The sequence below is a fragment of the Tachyglossus aculeatus genome, chromosome 2 (assembly GCF_015852505.1).
Source record: "Tachyglossus aculeatus isolate mTacAcu1 chromosome 2, mTacAcu1.pri, whole genome shotgun sequence".
Taxonomy (NCBI): domain Eukaryota; kingdom Metazoa; phylum Chordata; class Mammalia; order Monotremata; family Tachyglossidae; genus Tachyglossus; species Tachyglossus aculeatus.
In genome coordinates this window covers 20,954,298-20,974,722 of record NC_052067.1, presented here as the reverse complement: position 1 = coordinate 20,974,722, position 20,425 = coordinate 20,954,298, and the positions used below count along the sequence as shown (strand labels likewise).

Below are 20,425 nucleotides of genomic sequence, written 5' to 3'. Positions count from 1 at the left end.
GACAGATGGTCCCGGTTTTCTTGTGAGGTGCCAAGTCTTCTTAATACCACATATGTGAGTATTCATGAAATGGCCTCACTCAGTAGGGTTATGTCCTTTTGTTCGGGTTCCCCTGGACAACAGCAAAGGGGATGCATCCAGGATCCTGGGCCATCACCATGGCAACAGCTGGAGAGCCCTAACATCCCAGGTGGTGCTGGGCCCAGCTTTTAAGGCCTAAGTTGTCCAGGGATGTGGAGGAGCCTGCCCTGGGATGTCTACGTGAAGCTAAACCTTATTCCTGACCTGGATCCGGGTCAGATACAATGTCTTGTAGCCCAAAAGCCTCCCTGCAGAGCTCAAGAAGGAAATGGAGAGGCCAAGGAGGATTGATCCCCTGCCATGTCCTCAGGCAGTCCTGAAGCAGCCTAGGTGGGCACTTTGAAGGAGGAAACTCACAGAGGTGTGTCAGAGGTGGTGCAGGGAATACATTTGTTAAGTCGGCTCCCCCCTCACTACTGCCAAATGAGAAGCAGTGTGGTCTAGTGGATAGAACACGGGTCCAGGTGTCAGAAGGACCTGGGTTCTAATGTTGGCTCTGCCAATTGTCTGTTGTGTGACCTTGGGCAAATCACAACTTCTCTGTGTCTCAGTTACCTCATCTGTAAAATGTGGGACAGGGACTTTGTCCAACCTGATTAGCTTGTACTTACCCCAGAGCTTAGTACAGTGCCTGGCACTGGCACTGGCGCTCAATAAATACTTAAAAAAACAAAAAACAAGAACCACCTCAACATTTTAGATCAAAAGAATAAAAATGCTGCAATATGATGAGTACACACACTCTTTCTGTCTCTGCACTTTTCAACCGTCTTCTCTCCTTCTCTCTATTTTTCCCATTCCCTTCCACTCCCCATCATCCCCATCTCCCCTCTCCTTACTCTTTGCATTTGTACACAGTGTGTTCCACAGTGGGATTTCAAAACGTTTCATGGGAAGGAGCTATCTGGCTCCCCACGGTCCACGAGAAAGGAGCTGACCCAGCCTAGGCTTATGGGTCACCCTGGGATTGGGTGTTCCAGCTGCAGCATGGCAGTGTGGGTCTCCCCAATCACCTCAGGATTTGGGCCTCCAGAACAGCCTGCACTTCTGAGCAGAGCAGAGAATCCTGGGCACCCCTAAACAGGGCCCACCAGGAACTCCAAGGGCCAGGGAGGGAGTGTTGACATTCATAGTCTGCCACTCCTCCACTAACCCTTTGAAACCAGGAGAATTCTTGCTGCCCAAACTAGAAGAACCATGAACTGTGTTTATAAAGCATCTTCTACAGGGTTCTCTTTACCTAGCTCCCAGAAATGCATCACCTGCCTACTGGGGTGGCTAGAAGAATGGCTTAAATGAAGCCAGATATCCCACCAGTTTACAGATAAGGACACTGAGGTCCCAGGCCACATGGTGACTCTGCCATTGATCACAGAACAGGTCTGGATTCCTCCTCAGCCAGAGCCCTCGCCACCTAGCCAGATTCCCAGACTTCCAAAGTCAGAATCGTTCGATTTGTGTCAACTCTAAATTCTCATTTCGAAACCTACCTTTAATCTTGAGCAGATTTCCAAGAGGAGATCCCACAGGAAACAATGCCTGGCTTTTGCGTGAATCGAATACATCCTCCAAATACGCTATTGGACTGCGCTGTCAATGGGGCCACTTTTGAAGACCATCCAGAAGTTTTACTCGGTGTGACTCAGCTGCTGAAAGGTTTGAATTGAAGGGAGCCGGATACCCCTCTGCTCAAGCCTCTGGGCTGGTTCTTCACTTGCCTTTGAGTGCAATTCAAGAAGCTGAATTGGGAGCCCAGGGTCCTTCAGGTTAGGGTTCTGATTAGCTTAGCACCTCTTCCCTCTTGAAAGCAGGGAACATTCGCTGGCTGGTCGTGCCTAAAAAAAATGTACATCAGGGCACTAGTTGGTGGCTGTTTTCTTGGACACCCATAGATCTGCCTTTCCTTTCCTCCCTCCTCACCCTGGGCCAACAAAGTTGCTTCCCTTTGGCAGCCCTAGGGAGGGGGGTAAAAGGCTCAAAGTGATGACAGGGCAGGTGAGGGAAAGGAAAAGTCACTCCTCTTGCATCTTCTCAGCTGTCCTGTGGAAGCAGCCCTGTTCTCCCTGCCTTTCTCTGCCACTGTAGGAATCTAAAACGAATCTGAGAATGGCTGAGCTCGGAAAATCCATTTTTTGGCAAGGAAAATGTTTTTTCAAGACTCGGGTCCAGGACGTGAATCCCACTAGAGGAAAAAATTCATCATCTCAGTTAAAAGAACAGCTTTTTGTGATCTTCCTGTCAGTCGCACTCAGGATCAGACAACCAGGGGAATGTTGGCAGCCTTGAGGTCTACCCGGAGAGACAGGATTCAAAACAGCAGACCTTGCTCAGCAGGGTCACTCTAGTGATGTTCCTGAGGAAAAAAAGCAACCTCTCTCTACCTGGAACAACACAATCTGCAGGGAAATGCTCAGTTAAAAACTTGTTTAAAATTAAACTTGAAAAGGAAAGGGGATAACATTTAATATGGTAGGAATAAAAAATGTAAAGTTGTGTTGGAGAAGCAAAAAACTGCTGGATGTCACACCAGGGATTATTGAAGTGTTCGTCTGCTCTGCCTTCCAACTGAGAAGCACCCCAAAACCCTCGCATCCCACCGCTGCCCTGCACTCATTAGGGAAGGTGGGATAATCTAACTTTCAGTGGGGCTTCTTAAAGATGTTCAGACCATGGGCCACTTGGATGAGGCAGAAATCCCAAGGATTAACCTCCCTGCTCCCAACGACTCACCTCATTCTCCACTGTCCCACTCCTACCCCTGCCCCAACCCCTCACTCTTCCTCCAACCTCCTTTCTCCCCTCCCCACTCTCAGAACAGAACCTGGGCCAGGGCTCTGCCATTATTGGCCCAGGAGGGAGAGATAATCTCGCAAATATGGGGACACCTTGACACCCCAGTTTAGAGATTCCATGAAAAATAATAATAATCATAATTGAGGTATTTGTTAAGTGCTTACTATGTGCCAGACACTGTACTAAAAGCTGGGGTAAATACAAGATCATTGGATATAGTCCCTGTCCCACATAGGGCTCACAGTCTTTAACTCCCATTTCCGAATGAGGTAACTGAAGCACAGAGAAGTGAAGTGACTTGCCCAAGGTCACACAGCAAATATGTGGTGTAACCAGGATTAGAACCCAGGTCCTTCTGACTCCCAGATCTGTGCTCTATCCAGTAAGACACTTAAACAAAGGGAACCCTTCATGAGTTAATAGAGGATTGGTTTTAAGATGGTATTATATAAAAGCTGGGGGTATTTTTTTTCTCTTGTATTAAAGGGGATTACAGAGATTTGGGGGATTGCACTTGGATGCTGGGAAAATTCAGTCAAGGACTTGCCTACCACCTGGACACTACTTGAATGTGCAGGAAGACTTTTCCCAGAAAGCTTTGTTCTACCGTAATGGTAACATTAGCCACTGAGCTGTTAAGAATCTCTCAGAGTAGGCCCATCCAGCAAACCTGTACTTCCACAGATATAAAGAGGATAAATTAGTAATTCTCTATAGATTTCTTGAACCCTTAAAAAACAAAGGTTGAGAGAAGGAATATCCCTTAAAATAAGAAAAAAAAATTTCCTTCCCACCTACAACAAAAGAAGCATTTGAGGTCAGGGAAGAGGGGATTTTTTTGTGGTATTTGTTAAGCGCTTCCTGAGCACCAGGCACTGTACAAAGTGCTGGGATAGATACAAGCTAATCAGGTTGGACAGAGTCCCTGTCTCACATGGGGTTTACAGTCTTAATCCCCATTTCCCAGATGAGGTAACTGAGGCCCAGAGAAGTGAAGTGACTTGCCTAAATTTACACAGCAGACAAATGGCGGAGTCGGGATTAGAACCCACATCCTCTGACTCCCAAATCTGTATTCTTGCCACTAGGTCATGCTGAGCTTCTAGTTCCCACCACCTCACTGTAATGATCCAGGAAGCAGAAGGTGAGAAAGGAGTGTCGGGGCGTGGTCGTTAGGGATTGGGAGTTAGTTGCCACTAATTCTACAGTTGCAGCTACCATTTTGTCATGGTGCCAGTATATCCAAACCATGTCTGGAACTTCACGGTCCAGTTCTTCCCCTTCCAGGGGACAACAGAAAAGGAAGGGAAAGGGTACTATTGTCTGGTGCTGTGATTCAGCTAGGGCCCATCCTGGAGTTGAGCAAATGATTAAGGAGTGGATGGAAGGTTGGGTTTTTTTTGTTCATTCTGGTCAAATTTCTGTTCCTTTTGGGCAAACTGGATTAAATGTTTTTAATAACAAAAAAATCACATGACAGGCTAATACTAACAAATGAGAAACATTCAAAAGGGCAGGCTCAAGTCTATATTTCATCACCCTCTGTGTGTAACCCTGTTAACAGTCTGTTATCCAGCTGGGCTTTATTATGCCAAGGACTTAGAGGAACATTACACAGTGCAGGCCCAGAGCTGTTTAAGATAGACTATTGAGTACAGACAGGGATCAAAATGCTTTTAGGGCATCCGAGGGAGCCGTCTCAGTAGACAGTCTCCAGAATCATTTTGACTGTGTCAGTATGATCTAGTTTCGCACTGGAGTCTTTGGAGCTGACTTGGCTCCTACCATAGACCCCAAACCAGGCCTCCTGTCTCCAAAACAATTTCTCCAAGGGTCACTTTTCCAGCTGGATTTGGGGAATTTAGGTTTTGCTGTCCACATCAGCAGTGTTAAACGCATTAAAGGAGTTTCCTCCATGTTATTCTTGGCTAAACCACCCTTCCACATTGTAAATTTCAAGGAGAGATGGTAAAAGCATCAGACCACGGGCTGGAACTAAGTTGCCCATCTGCTGCTCATTTGCCGAAGGTGGTGGCCTGGCCTAAGAAAGGAGGTCGCTCCCTGAGACGCTGTTCGGCCAGGATGACAAATGCATGAGAAATGTGTTTTGGGTCCAGCCCATCTGCCCTAAGCACAATCGGATACGAAGTAAGCAGAAGTGAGGCACTGGAGGAGCAGGATGGGCTTTGGAGGAGTTTGGGGGATGAGCCCAGAAAGCAGGTGAGAGAGAGCCTGGAGTTCTGTGTGTCTGTCTCTTTTACTGACTGGCTGGCTGACAACAACAATAACAATGAGCAGGTCTTATTGCCCAGCCCAACTATCTTCAAAAAAATCCCTATTTGACTACATCCAGCTAAGCTTAACGGCTCCAATTGCAGGCTAATGGTGGAGAGTGGCAGAGAGTGGAGGACCAGAAGTGGGAGAGAAGTCGGAGAAGAGGGACAGCTGTCAGACCCATGGGAAAGTGCCAGGAGAAAAAAAGGATTGAGGCAATGCACTATGCAACTCTACTGTTTTTAGAATACTACTAATAACAACAATAATAAAGTTGTGGCATTTGTTAAACACTATGTGCCAGGCACTGAAGCAGATACAAGGTAATTGGGTTGAACACAGTCCCTGTTCCACATAGGGTTCACAATCTTAATTCCCATTTTACAGATGAGGTAACAGGCACAGAGAAGTTAAGTGACTTGCCCAAGGTCAAAAAGCACACACCTGGCAGATCTGGGATTAGAACCCAGATCTTCTGACTCCAGGCCCATGCTCCTTCCACTAGGCCATGCTGCTAGAGACTTAGGTGGAGAAGATCAGTATCGCTCACCCTTCTGAAAGGAAGCCCCTTGGACATACACTTCTCCATATGCAAAATGGGGTTAGGCAGTAACACTACAGTCACCCTAATCAAGGTGATGTGAGGAGAGGCCAGCAAGAGCTGGCACTTTGAGCAGGCCTCCTGAGGCGGCCCATTCCAAATGGTTTTACCTCCAAATTTGCTTAGCCAGCCAAAGCCAGAACTGCCTTCTCCCTGAGCATATATAGTGCAGCTCAAATTTATCCATCAGGCTCTGAAAGCATCGTGGAGGACTGGTTGAGATTAAGTTACACCAGGGAGACACTTGCCAAGTGTGGGGTGGAGGGTTGGAGCCATAAAATGCTCTGAAAATTTGCCCCTGGGATCCTTAAAACAAGGCTGGACTGGAAGGCCAAGATGGAAAGAGTAGATTTTCAATTTTGCTCTAAGTGAGTTTATCAAACCGGCTGCCTCGCTGTGTAATGGGAAATAAAAGGAGTATAACAGCCTAAGCACTAAAAGTTTAATGGAAATGATTGGGCAAATGGCTCAATCAATCAATATTGTGGTCAGATGACCTGAGGTCTAACAAAGGGGTATTCAGAATAAGCAGCATGGCCTAGAGGAAAGAACACAGGTCTGGGAGCCAGAAGGACCTAGATTCTAATCCCAGCTCTGTCACTTGTCTGCTGCGTAACCTTGGGCAAGTCACTTCACTTCTCCATGCCTCACCTGCCTCATTTGTAAAATGAGCCCCAAATGGGACATGGACTGTGTCCAACTTGATTAGCTTGTAACTTCTCCAGCACTTAGTTTGGTGCCTGGCACATAGTAAATGCTTAACAAATATCATAAAAAACCTTTTCTGTGCCTCAGTTATCTCATCTGTAAAATGGAGATTTAGACCGTGGACCCCATATGGGACACGAACTGTGTCCAACCTGATTAGCTTGTATGTTCCCCAGCACTTTGTACAATGCCTGGCACATAGTAAATGCTTAACAAATACCATTAGGAAAAAAAAGGGAACTTGGAGAGCCTGGCTGACATTATTGCAATCATGTAAAAAGGCTACAATCACACGCTTCACAGTCTCGAAGCCCCTGCATCCCAAGAGCAGAGGGGTGAGGGCAAGGGGAAGGGCACTTAGGGTCTCTTGGCCCTTTGAAATCCCTTGGAAACCCCCCCAGAGTGGACACAGCCTACGAGGGAGCACTGCTTCCCAGATCCCCCAACTCTGGTGTTGGTGTTTGTTAAGTGTTTCCTATGTGCTAAAGTACTGTGCTGAGCACCCGGTTAAAGACGGGATAATCCGATCGAGAACCAGCGTGGTCTAGTGGATAGGCCTGGGAGTCAGAAGGACCTTGGTTCTAATCCCAGCTCCGCCATTTGTCTGCTGTGTGACTTTGGCCAAGTCACTTCACTTCTCTGTGCCTCTAGACTGTAAGCTCATTGTGGGCAGGGAATGTGTCTACCAACTCTGTTATATTGTTATAGTGTACTCCCCCAAGTGTTTAGTATAGCGCTGTATACACATTAAGCACTCAATAAATACTAATGATTATTTGATTGATTTTGCCTCAGTTACGGTTCTAATCCCAGCGTCGCCACTTGTCAGCTGTGTGACTTTGGGCAAATCACTTAACTTCTCTGTGCCTCAGTTCCCTCACCTGGAAAATGGGGATTAAGACTGTGAGCCCCATGTGGGACAACCTGATTACCTTGTATCCCCCCAGTGCTTAGAACAGTGCTTGGCACATAGTAAGTGCTTAAAAAATGCCATCATCATTATTATTATTAAAAGGGGAATAAGACTGTGAGCCCATGTGGGACAGGGACTGTGTCCAACTGATAGGCTTGCATCTACCCTAGCACTTAGTACAGTGTCTGGCACAGAATAAATGCTTAACAAATATTATTTAAAAAAAAAGGATTGGGCACCATCCACTGCAGTCGCTGCTGCTAGACTGTGAGCCCACTGTTGGGTAGGGACCGTCTCTATATGTTGCCAACTTGTACTTCCCAAGCACTTAGTACAGTGCTCTGCACACAGTAAGTGCTCAATAAATACGATTGATTTATTGATTGATTGCTGCTGCCCTGCTCCCACTGTGTCGCTTCGCCTTCTCCCTCTCAGGGGTTCACCAGAGAGTCAGGCACAGAGTTGGAAGCATTTTCCCTGGGACCCCGGTTTTTGACCCGCTGCTTAGCCTCTACTGTGACCACAACCCTGGGGAAAGGCTTAGGGAGGAAGACAAACCGCCCCTGGGAAAGTTCCCACAGGTCTCTGCTTTCTAGGCTCCTCTTCCTGACATGCTTCTCTCCTCCAGGCAGAGCATAATGGTACAAAGTGAAAAAGCAGCAGTGGTACTTATTAAGTGCTTACTATGTGCCAAGCGCTGGGGTAGATATGAGAAAATCTGATCGGACACAGACCCTATCCCTCCTGGAGCTCGCAATCTAACCCCATTTCATAAATAAAGAAACCGAGGCCCAGAAACAGTAAGAGACGTGTTTGAAGTCACACAGTGGGCAAGAGCCTGAGCCAGGACTAGAACCCAGGTCTCCTAACCTCAGTCCTGTATTTTTTCCACTAACTTTTCCACTAGCTTTTTCCACAGTCCTTTGGAGCTTGAAGAGAGGAAAAGCTCATCCCCCATTCTTCCCCATTCATATATGCCTGAAAGTGAGCTATTCTGTGGGCCATGGAGCCCGGCATTTTCACCGGAGCGGTGAGATAATTTCCTGCAGCCTTAGAACAAATGCTTTGGCCCAGAGGGCAGGAGCTGCCTTGGGAGTAGGCTCTGCCTGGAGCCCGGTGCCCGGAACTGTATATTCAATAAAAAGCCGCCACATGTTCCAATAAATGTTTCTGTGAGCTTGCAACTCATTCCTTAAACCTGAGGAAAGAGCTCTTCTAATTATGGAGTGGGTTGGGGCAGAACTTGAACCTTGTATTTGGGGCTTTTCATATGCCTGCCCTGATACTCTGAATTTTGAGGGTATGAAATTGTCTGAAGCTTCTCTCAGCTCTGTGCTGGCAGTTTTGTTTTCATTAATTCATAAATAATGTATGTATCTATTGGTGCACACCCCCGCCTGGGGGCAGGGACATATGGAGTATATAAGTATATTTCATAACCAAATGGTTCAATTCCTGTCATTCAATTCTACTCCCACCCACCCAGCCACTCAAAGCACACCAGGCTGGCTACAGACATAATCTGGATCGAATGGCACTCTGTGAAAGCAGAGCTGACTCGCCCACAGCTCTCTGTTGAGTAGCCTGCATCCTGCACAGCGACAGTGACTTGGAGTGTTCGAGGGCTTCCTGACTACCATTCTGAAAGCCGCAACTTCATAATAATAGGTAGTCACTGTGGGACTTGTTAAGCGCTACGTGCCAAGCACTGTACTAAGCTCTGGGGTAAATAAAACATAATCAGGTCAGACAAAGTCCCTGCTTGCCGTGGGGCTCACAGACTGAAGGGGAGGGGGAACAGGAATTTACTCCCCATTATACAGATGAGAGAACTGAGGTAGAGAGAAGTGAAGTGACTTGCCTAAGGTCACACAACAAGCAAGTGGCAGAGCTGGGATCAGAACCTAGGTCCTCTGACTCCAGGCCTGTGTTCTGTCTAACTAGGCCATGCTGTTCCTCCTGGCAGACTGAGATAGGACAGCACCAGAGGGAGGGCAGCTGGATTCCATCCAGAAGTCACCACATATGCCCATCCATCCAACCTGGAATACTTTACTCTGGACACTAAAACCTTCACTTCTCTCCCACATGCCAGGCGAGTGGCACTGACATTCCCAATGACAAATTAACTCCTACATCAGTGGCCAGGCTCTCCGGGCCTCAGCGAAAGTTGCCTCTTTTCCCAGCAACCCCTTGGATACGCTCATGAAGGACCAAGCACCAAGAGGTTGTGAATTCTTCCATACTGGGCTTCCACTCATAGTTATGAAGCCCCAAGTTTGCCCCCAGAAAGGTGAGCAGCAATAAAACAGCTTGGAGGGTTCTTATCTGGGCTTAGCTGAAAGTGGCTTCCTCAATTGTAAAATAACTTTTCCTTAATTATTTTCTTGCTGGTTCTCGCTCCCTGTTGAACTCTCCTGATTGAGAGGAAGAAATTCTCACTCAGTCAGTCAACCAATGGTATTTATTGAAGCGGCATTCCTAGTGGATAGAGCACAGGCCTGGGAATCAGAGGACCTGGGTTCTAATCTTGGCTCCACCACTTGTCTGCTATGTGTGACTTTGGACAAGTCACAACCTCTCTGTCCCTCAGTTACTTCAACTGTAAAATTCAATACCTGTTCTCCCTCCTACTTAGACTATGAGCTCCATGTGGCATGTGATGACATTGTATCTACCCTAGAACTCAGTACAGTGGATGGCACATAGTAAGAGCTCAACAAAAAACATCATTATTATTAGAGCACCTCTGGCTTGTGCTGAGCCTCTCATTGGTATTAAGCACTAGGGAGAGTACGACAGAAGCTGGGAGCACTTTCCCTTCCCTCAAGGATCTTACAGTATAATGGAGATTATGGCAGCTGGGATGACAGAGAAATCCCCAAGATCGCACAGCAAGCAATTGGCAGAGCCGGGATTAGAACCCAGGTCCTCTGACTCCCAGGCCTGTGCTCTTTCCACAAGAGCATGCTGCTTCTCTATAGAAATGGAACATAGTCTCCCTGAGAGGAAAGGCAGGTGGGTGAATTTGAATCCCCCTTTGAAGGACAGAAAAACAATGAGGGCCAGGCCACAGGACAGCTTGGTCTGGCACCAGGCAGACCATCAGCAGAGCTGAGAAGAGACAGGATGATGGACAAGTTGACATCCCAAGGGGCCCTCAAAGCCCTTATGTACTGGGATGCAACCTCTGATAACCAAGTTTGAGTCCTAACTCTCCATACTTCCTATAGGTACATTACCTTGGCTCAATGCACAGAAAGTTGCAAATAGGGAGATTGGTGGGGAGGTTGAAGGGGTAGGGAAATAAAGACTTAATTGGGAGCTTTCTGCTTTGACTGAGTCATTTCTACTAATGAGGACGACAAATTATAGGTCTACTCGATGCAACCAACCAGGAGGTTATTCATCCAAGCCCGATTATAAAATGAGACATTATCGTGCAGCATGAGTTTTAATGTACTGAACAGAGCATGAAGGGAGTTGAGCAATATGCAATTTGCACAACAGTCCTTGGTACCCACCTGCTGCCCTGTTCTATGTCCCAGGAACAGGGAATGACCCACTTGATATTTCAGAACAAGAATAGAAGCGGTGTGGTCTAGTGGAAAGAGCAGGGGGCTGGGAGTCAGAGGACCTGGGTTCCAATCCCAGCTCTGTCACTTGCCTGCTGTGTGACCTTGGAGGAAGTCATTTTACTTCTCTGTGCCTAAGTTCCCTCCTCTTTAAAGCACTCAATCAGCTTGCCCCATCGTACCTCACCTCATTAATCTACTACAGCCCAGCCTGCACACTCCACTCCTCTAGTGCCAGTTTATTCACCATGCCCTGATTGCATCTATCTCGGTGCCAACCCCTTTCCTACATCCTCCCCCTAGTCTGGAACTCCCTCCCCTTCCATATGAGCCAGACCACCACTCTCTTCACCTTCAAAGAGTTACTAAGGTCATATCTTCTCCAAGAGGCCTGCCCCAATTAAGCACTTTTCCCTAGTTCACTCTCCCTCTGTGACGTCTATGCACTTCAACCTGTGACCTTTGGACATTTTATATTCACCCCACCTCCAGCCCCACAGCACTTACGCCTTGTCTTATGCTGTCAAGTCATCTCCGACCCCTAGTGACTCCGTGGACACATCTCTCCCAGAATGCCCCACTCTCCATCTGCAATCATTCTGGTACTGTATCCATAGATTTTTTCTTGGTAAAAATATGAAAGTGCTTTACCATTACCTGCTTCCAGGCAGTAAATGTAGGTTTCTGCCCTCAACTCTCTCCTTTGCTGCTGCTGCCCAGCATAGGTGAATTTTGACTTGTAACAGACTGCCTTCAACTTGCTAGCCACTGCCCAAGCTAAGAATGGAATGGGTATGCCTCTGCTTGACTCTCCCTTCCAGGGGGGCAACTGGTAGAGTATTGCAAACTCTCCAGGTGTGATCCTGAGAGGGGAGCACTTATGTACATGTCTTTAAATTATCTATTATAAATTACTAATTTATTCATGTTAATGTCTGTCTCCCCTTCTAGACTGTAAGCTCACTATGGGCAGGGAACATTTCTGCTAATACTGTTGTATTGTACTCTCCCAACCACTTAGTACTCAACAAATATGATTGATTGATCTGTAAAATGAGATTACACTGTGAGTCCCATGTGGGACATGGACTGTTTCCAACCTAATTAGCTTGTATCTACCCCAGCACTCAGTACAGTGTTTGAGCCCACTTTTAGACTGTGAGCCCACTGTTGGGTTGGGACTGTCTCTATATGTTGCCAACTTGTACTTCCCAAGCGCTTAGTACAGTGCTCTGCACACAGTAAGCGCTCAATAAATATGATTGATGATGATGATGATGGTACATAGTAAGCATCTAACAGAGAAGCTGCATAGCCTAGTGGACAGAGCACAGGCCTGTGAGACAGAAGGATTTGGATTCTAATCCCAGTTCCTCCACTTGTCTGCTGTGTGACCTTGGGTAAGTCACCTAACCTCTCTGTGTCTCAGTTTCCTCATCTGTAAAATGGGGATTAAGACTATGAGCCCCATGTGGGGCATGGACTTTGTTCAACCTGATTACCTTGTATCTACTGGTAGTAAGTGCTTAAAAAGTACTATAATTATTATTACCATTATTATTATTAAACAAATGCCATTTTTAAAAAAGAGTGAGTGGAACAATGGGCAAACTTCTCCAACCCCATCCAAAAACTCTCTCTGCCCACCACAGGTTTACAAAAGGAGTAGAGGAAATGTGAATGAAGAGTGGAAGTCCCTGCCACTTGATTTGAACCAATCCAAGAGGACAGCCCTGGCAGGATGAAACTGTCCTGTTGGGAAAATCATCTTAAGTGAGCAGGGCCACAAAATGTCTGAGAAAAATAAATCCCAACTTTCAAGAATCATTATTATAAGCATTGATAGTGAGTAGAGCAAGCTCCAGTTACCAATCAATCAAGGTATTTATTGAATGCTTGCTGTGTGCAGAGCACTGTACTAAGTTGGGAACATACAGTACAAAAGAGTTGGTATACCCAATCCTGACCACAAAGAGTTTGTAGTCTTTAGGGATCCCAGCAAATCATACATGTAAGCAACACATCAGGGCAAAACTGTAGAAGGAGAATAGCATTGCAACTGGATGAAAAAATGCATTTTGGAATTACACAGAAAAATCGTTGAATGTGTGACCCAAGAACCACATCCTGACCTTGTCATGAGAGGACTATTCAGTTGCCTGACCACAGGTAGCCCAAAGCTGGTGGAAGTTGTCTCATGAGGAAACCCCACACTGTGCTGCCTCTGTTGACCAAGAATTTTAGTGACTTTGTCCTGGAAAGGGAGACTTTGTATGGCTCCCCCTCCCGTCCCTCAAGACTTAATGCTCTCATAAATTTTGTAGCCTTTGGGGAATGAATATTCAAATGGGTGATTCATAGAAGAAGCAAATTTCATCCAGACACTATATGACCGGCCCTTGCATACTACAGCATCAATCCCAGAAGCCAGTGTGGCTTTCTTACCCTAACAGATATCTTCATGTATTCCCATGCACACCTTGAAATCTAAAACTCCAAGACATGGTGAAATCTAAAACTCCAAGACATGGCACCCCTCCTCTCTGCCCCACAAATCCAGTGCTTGAATTCCACTCTGGGCTGGAAATATTATATTTTTTTGTCCTATAAGGAGGCATAACTGCACTACAAGTGTCAGAGAGCATGTTGGGTATTAATCCAGGGGAGGTGGGCTTGAAGGCTTCAGGATAGTGGAAGGAGGAAAGCCCTGAGTACAGGGGCTCAAAACTGGAGAGTGTGGGCTTAGTGTGTGTAGCGGGGTGGAACCTTTCCTTGGCTCAGCACAAACCAGGTGTGTTGGAAAAAGTGCAATCAAGTTGGACCAGCTTTCTTCTAGTAGTATTGTGCAGTCTGTGGACACATTCAACAAATAGTCGGTGGTTGGTTAACTGGCTGATCCTCTGGCTAGTTGGCTTGTCCTCTGGCTGGCTGATTGTCTGGCCCTCTGGTTACCTGGTTAATTGGCCCTCTGGCTGCCCAGTTGGCTGGCCTGCTGGCTGGTTGGTCAGTTCGCCTACTATCTGGCTGTCTGGCTGATAGGTTGTCCCTTTGGCTGACTGGTTGACAATCCCCTCTAGATTGTAACTCCTTGTGGGCAGGGACTGTGTCTACCAATTCTTGTCATATTGTACTTTCCCAAGAACTTAGTACAGTTCTATACACAGTAAATACTCAATAAATGTGATTGACTGGCCCACTGACTAGCTGGTTGACTGGCCCACTGGCTGGCTGGCTGACTACTTCCCTGGCTTGTTGATTGACTAGCCCTCTGGCTATCTGTCTGGCTGACTGTGTAGCATGACCAGCTCCCACAAGACTGTCTCACTCTCTTTAGTCGACAAGGTACTGCCTCTTATTATTGGAAGACAAAGGAAAGGTAGAGAAACCTTCCACCTACCTGAATCCTTCTGCCATAGGTGACAGCAATTCCTGTTCCTTGAGAGAAGTGCAGAAAAAAAACTCAGTGCTGATTTGCTGAAGGGCCTCTAAACCTAAACTCTGCCTGAGGATCACCTTAGGAAAAGCATGTGGTGGCAGGGGGTGGGGTGTGGAGGTAGAGACAGAGACAGAGAGAGGCAGAGAGAGAGAGAGAGAGAGAGAGAGAAAAGCAGTGTGGATAAAGCATGGGCATAGGAGTCAGAAGGGCCTGGGTTCTAATTCCAGCTCTACCACTTGTCTGATGGATGACCTAGGACAAGTCACTTAACTTCTCTATGCCTCAGTTACCTCATCTATAAAATGGGGATTAAGATTGGGAGCCCCATGTGGAACATGGACTGTGTCCAAATTGATTCACTTGTATCTATCACGGCAGTGAATGGCACACAATAAGCACTTAACAAATACCATTAAAACAAAAGAGAGAGAGAACAAGAGAGGCTATGTGCATGAGATATGAGGACATAAGGAAAATAGAAAAACATTCTTCACATATATCCAGCGCAAAGGAAGGATAAAGAAAAATGCTTTCTTTTATTAGGTTAAAGGGGGCAGCTTAATAACATGGTATTAAAAGGGAGAGGTTTCTAATTTTTTTTAACCAAAAACTGCAAGATAAAGCTGTCAACTGTACTCTCAAAACTAGAACTAGCAGTACAAGAGTGGGCACAAGAGGATGAACAGCCAAGTAGAATATGACAGATAAGTTTAAATTTATAGATCCTGTTTACTTCCTTCTAGGGGTTTTTAGGGAATTAGCAATCTAAGGAAGTTCAAAGGAGCTTATCTTTGAAAATTCATGAAGAATTGGCTTCTTTTTCAAATGGGGGTCTATAGTTTAATATCTACCACTGGAAAATAGAACAAACCATCAACAAAACAATTTTCTGCCCATTAGAAGAAGGGTTTGGATTTTTTTTTAAATGCTATTTGGTAAGCCCTTATTGTGTGCCAGGCATTGTACTAAGCACTGGGGCAAATACAAGCTAAAAGGGTTGGACTCAGTCCATGTCCCATGTGGGGCTCACAGTCTATTTGGAGGTAAATGCTGCCTGAAGGCAAGGGAATGAACTGAATGACCTCTGAAGCTCCTGTCCAGCTCTGGATTTGTGTAATTGAAGGAGAAAGGCCTAAATCGAGGTTGGCTGTGTGTGTGTGACTATGCTTTGTCCTCGCTGAAGGGAGCAGTGAGGAGAAAAGGCAGGCACAAGGTTTGTGGGGTGGGGGTGGAGGGGTAGAGAGGAAAGGTGGGTATTGAACATCCAGGAATCAGGGTTCCAACCTGAGGAAGCCAACAGGAGAGTCTGGACTCCTTCTAGGTAGAAAAGGACTGGGGCTGGGCAGAAGCTGTTTACTTGTGGGCTGTTGCTGTTTTCCTTCTGAGGGCTTTTGCTTCCAGTGAGCAAACATGCCTCTTCCATGGCCACCTGCAAAAGTCAAAATCTTTCCCACTCTTGCACCAATCCAGTGAGCAGGCTCTTAGTGGGACTTTCAGGACTTTCAGCCTCGGATGGGCTTTCTCCAAAAATGTCCTCAGCCCCGGAATCAGTCCAAATCAACTGAGGGGAAGGGCTGGGAGGGGCAGGAGCCGTAAAGTAGACAAGGCTGAGCGAGGATGCACAGGGAGACCTGTGGATTCGGGCAGGAAGCCAGTCCCATTGCTACTGAGGCTTCCCCACAGCTGATGGCAATTCACACATCACCCTGGCTACAGGTTTGGACCCTACATTACCATCCCTAAAATTCTCCAAATAAAATAGATTCTGTTTTTTTTAATCCATCCCAAATCTCAGCCCTAGAGAGCAATTGAAAAGCACTTTACAAACAGTAAGGTACTCAAGCAAGAGAGTGCAGGAAGTGGGGGGTTCTTTCCCACATCCAGGGGGAACACAGAGATTCCAGGCTTCCTTCCTAACCTGGACCAAAAGCCAAACCTCATTTGTATCTCGACAGTCCACTAGACCTCCCCATCCAACTGGACTTTCTGATTGAAATAACTTCTTTACCCTTCTGAGTCCAGAGTCTTGAGGGGCAGAGTTTGAATGTTACACTCACATGGGCAGAAATGTACTAATAATCAGATCAAAGTGTTACCCATAATAGCCCAAAGCCTCCCAAAGGCCCAAATTTCCAGAATGGCTAACAAACTAGGGGATATCTGGGAGTGAGCAGAGTGCTGCATACCACACAGCATACAGAGTTTCATTCTGAGGAGATTACTGGCCATATCTAGTGCTTGCTGAAGTAACTAGCAAATCTCACTCTCCTTTTTTTCTTATGGTATTTTTAAGCTCTTACTATGTGTCAAGCACTGTTCTAAGTGCTGGAGTAGATAGAAGTAAATCTGGCCGAGCCCCATAGGGAAATATGAGGGAAAATTGCAGCTTTATGTCTGGCCTCCCAAGAGACATTTCCGTGTCCTGCACTCATGGAGGGCCTGGCTTGCCTGGTGACAGAGTCTCGGGTCAGGCCAGGAAGGGCAGGGAGAAGGTGGCATCATGGGCTGGCAGAAGGCGGTGGGTATCCTGGGAAGCTCTCCCCTGCACGAGGTTGGGGAACGTCGGCCGGGGGATGGAGAAATCTATGTGCAAAGCACTGTTCTAAGCGCTGGGGAGGTTACAAGGTGATCAGGTTGTCCCACTGGGGGCTCACAGTCTTCATCCCCATTTTACAGATGAGGGAACTGAGGCACAGAGAAGTTAAGTGACTTGCCCAAAGTCACACAGCTGAAAATTGGCGGAGCAGGGATTTGAACCCTTGACCTCTGACTCCAAAGCCCATGCTCTTTTCCATTGAGCCATGCTGCTTCTCTAATAATAATGACATTTATTAAGCTCTTACTATGTGCAAAGCTCTGGCTCACAGTCTTAATCCCCATTTTACAGATGAGGTAACTGAGGCCCAGAGAAGTTAAGTGATTTGCCCGAAGTCACACTGCTGACAGTTGGTGGAGCCGGGATTTGAACCCATGACCTCCGACTCCAAAGCACGTGCTCTTTCCATTGAGCCATGCTGCTTCTATGAGCCACGCTGCTTCTGTGTGGTATGGGGGCCCACACCTCAATAACGATGGCTTTACTAAGCACCCTGTCTTTAGCTACTTCATTACTGGCAAATGACCTGACAAATTATGGGGGAGAGAAAGGGAGGAGAAGAAAGGAGAGCGTAAATGAGTGGAACAGATCAACTGATTTCCACAAAGTGATGAGTGGGGCTGATGGGATGAGTTGCTCTGGCCTTTGAAAGGCTCTTCCAAATGTGTTCCAGAGACACCATTTTGTGGGGCTCACCCATGGCCTTGTCCTGTCCCTTACCCGAGTTCCATCCTAGGAAGATATCCATGCCAGAGAAGAGGATAGGACTCAGGATTTATTGACTCTCAGAAACCTCAAGCCATCACATCAAGCATTGTTGTCTCCCACTGACCATTTCTCTGGAAACTAAAACAACATGGATAATAATAATTGCATTTGTTGAGTGCTTAGTATGTGCAGAGCACTGTTCTAAGTGCTGGGGAGGATACAAGGTGATCAGGTTGTCCCAAGTGGGGCTCACAGTCTTAATCTCCATTATACAGATGAGGTAACTGAGGCACAGAGAAGTTAAGTAACTTGCCCAAAGTCACACAGCTGACAATTGGCGGAGCGGGAATTTGAACCCATGACCTCTGACTCCCAAGCCCGTGCTCTTGCCACTGAGCCACGCTGATCCATCGAGTCCTTCTGGATGGCCAGAAAATCCTGTCATTTTGAAGTGTGTCACTCTTTTGTCCCCCTCTCAAAGCAGACTAGAACTCAGAGCATTTCCTGCTGGAAGCCCTGCCTGGCTGATGCAAAGAAAATGCTTTTGAAGCCAACAGCACTTCTAAATCTGGGCCACAAACAACATCATATAACTGCTTGCCGTGACTGGGTTACAGCCCCTCTCTCTGCAAGCCTCAGAGGCATAGCAGCTTACCAACACACTCTCAGTTGAGAACTTAGCCCCTTTCCAATTCACCTTTAAAAAGCTCAGGCCTGGCTAGCAGCCATATCTCCAGCTCTCTATTGGCGCGTCTTAGGCTCCAGCTCCAGCATAAGGAAGCACTCATGGTAAACCTGACTGGCTTTGCTATTCCCCATCTGGTGCCTCGTCACCCCCGCTTCCCTCTCCTTAGCAGTTCTGAAGGAAGATAAAGTAGCTCTGGGGAGAGGAATGGATAAAGACGGATAAACAAGCAGCCTAACCAACTCTTCTCCCGGCTTCGCTGGTTTATGTTTTTTCCTCCTCTGGGAGGAGCATTGTGGCCTACTGGAAAGAGCACGGGCCTGAGAGTCAGAGGACCTGGGTTCTAATCCCAGCTCTGCCACATGCCTGCGGTGCGACCTTGGGCAAGTCACTCTATGTCTCCATTCCCTCATCTGTAAAATGGGGATTAAATTATAATAATGATGGTTTTTGTTAAGAGCTTACTATGCATCAGGCATTGTACTAAGCAGTGGGGTAGATACAAATTAATCAAGTTGGACACAGTCCATGTCCTCACGTGGGGCTCACAGTCTTAATCCCCATTTTACAGGTAAATTAACTGAGACAAACAGAAGTAAAATGACTTGCTCAAGGTCACACAGCAGACGAATGGCTGAATCAGGATTAGAACCCAGGTCCTTTTGATAACCAGGTCCATGCTGTATCTATTAGGCTGCATTGCTGTTTATTTTACTTTGTTAGTATGTTTGGTTTTGTGCTCTGTCTCCCCCCTTTTAGACTGTGAGCCCACTATTGGGTAGGGACTATCTCTATATGTTGCCAACTTGTACTTCCCAAGCGCTTAGTACAGTGCTCTGCACACAGTAAGCGATCAATAAATACGATTGATGATGATGATGCTGGGTTTTTTTTTTTTTTTTAACAGGCACAGCCATACAGAGGTAGTATTCAGAATAAATCACTGTTTTACCCTCCACCCTGGGGCAACCAACCAGGCTGGCTCCTACCTAAAAATAGACTCATTTTAAGCAGCACCTATTTAGTGAAGATGGAGTTCCTTTAATGGGCTACCATAAATATTTGTTGTAACAGTCAGCCTCAGTGGGAATGTATAAAAATGATTAGGGGAATTCTTCAGTAGTAGCAGCAGAAAGAGCATTAACTAAAGTCTGGGATCTTATTCTCATTTCCTCAGTGTTTCCTGATTGTACTCCATCTCCCACTTGGATTTTATTTGTCTCAAGGTTAGCTGTCCAAATCAATCAATCAATAGATCAATGGTATTTACTGACTCCTAGCAATAGGCAGAAATGCTTGGGAGAGTACAATACAATAGAACTGCATAGACATGATCCCTGCCCAGAAGGAGTTTACAATCTAGTGGGGGAGACAGACATTAAAATAAATGACAGAAAAGGGAGGCAGCAGAGTATAAGGTTATGTGGGGGGGGGGGGGTGAGTGTTAAAGTGCTTAAGGAGTATGGACCCAAGGGCATAAGCAATGTGGAATAATAATAATAATGATATTTGTTAAGCACTATGTTTAACAAATACCAAAATTATTATTATGTGCCAGGCAATGTACTAAGCACTGAGGTAGATACAAGCAAATTGGATTCGTTACCATCCCTGACTCGCACAGGGCTCACAGTCTCAATGCCCATTTTACAGATGAAGTAACTGAGGTACAGAGAAGTGAAGTGACTTGCCTAAGGTCACACAGCAGACCAGTGGCAGAGCTGGGATTAGAACCCATGACCTTCTGACTCCCAGGCCTGTGCGCATGGCTCAGTGGAAAGAGCCTGGGCTTGGGAGTCAGAGGGCGTGGGTTCTAATCCCAGCTCCACCACTTGTCAGCTGAGTGACCTTAGGAAAGTCACTTCACTTCTCTTTGCCTCAGTAACCTCATCTGTAAAATGGGGATGAATACCGTGAGCCCCACGTGGGACAACCTGATTACCATGTATCTACCCCAGCGCTTAGAACAGTGCTTGACATGTAGTAAGTACTTAACAAATAACATCATTATTATTATTATTATTACCATACCATAGGGTGGGGAGATGAGAGGTT

At 46.4% G+C, this 20,425-nt stretch overlaps 1 protein-coding gene across 2 annotated transcripts in view; it reads right to left on the bottom strand.

Moving 5' to 3' along the window:
- GASK1A (golgi associated kinase 1A) overlaps positions 1-20,425 on the bottom strand; it is a 44,110-nt gene that overhangs the window by 22,950 nt on the left and 735 nt on the right. For both annotated transcript variants that reach the window (XM_038741675.1, XM_038741676.1), the window contains exon 2: positions 1,572-1,916. In XM_038741675.1, coding sequence (XP_038597603.1) covers positions 1,572-1,646 — 75 coding nt within the window. In that variant the 5' untranslated portion in view covers positions 1,647-1,916. The remainder of the gene's footprint in view (positions 1-1,571; positions 1,917-20,425) is intronic.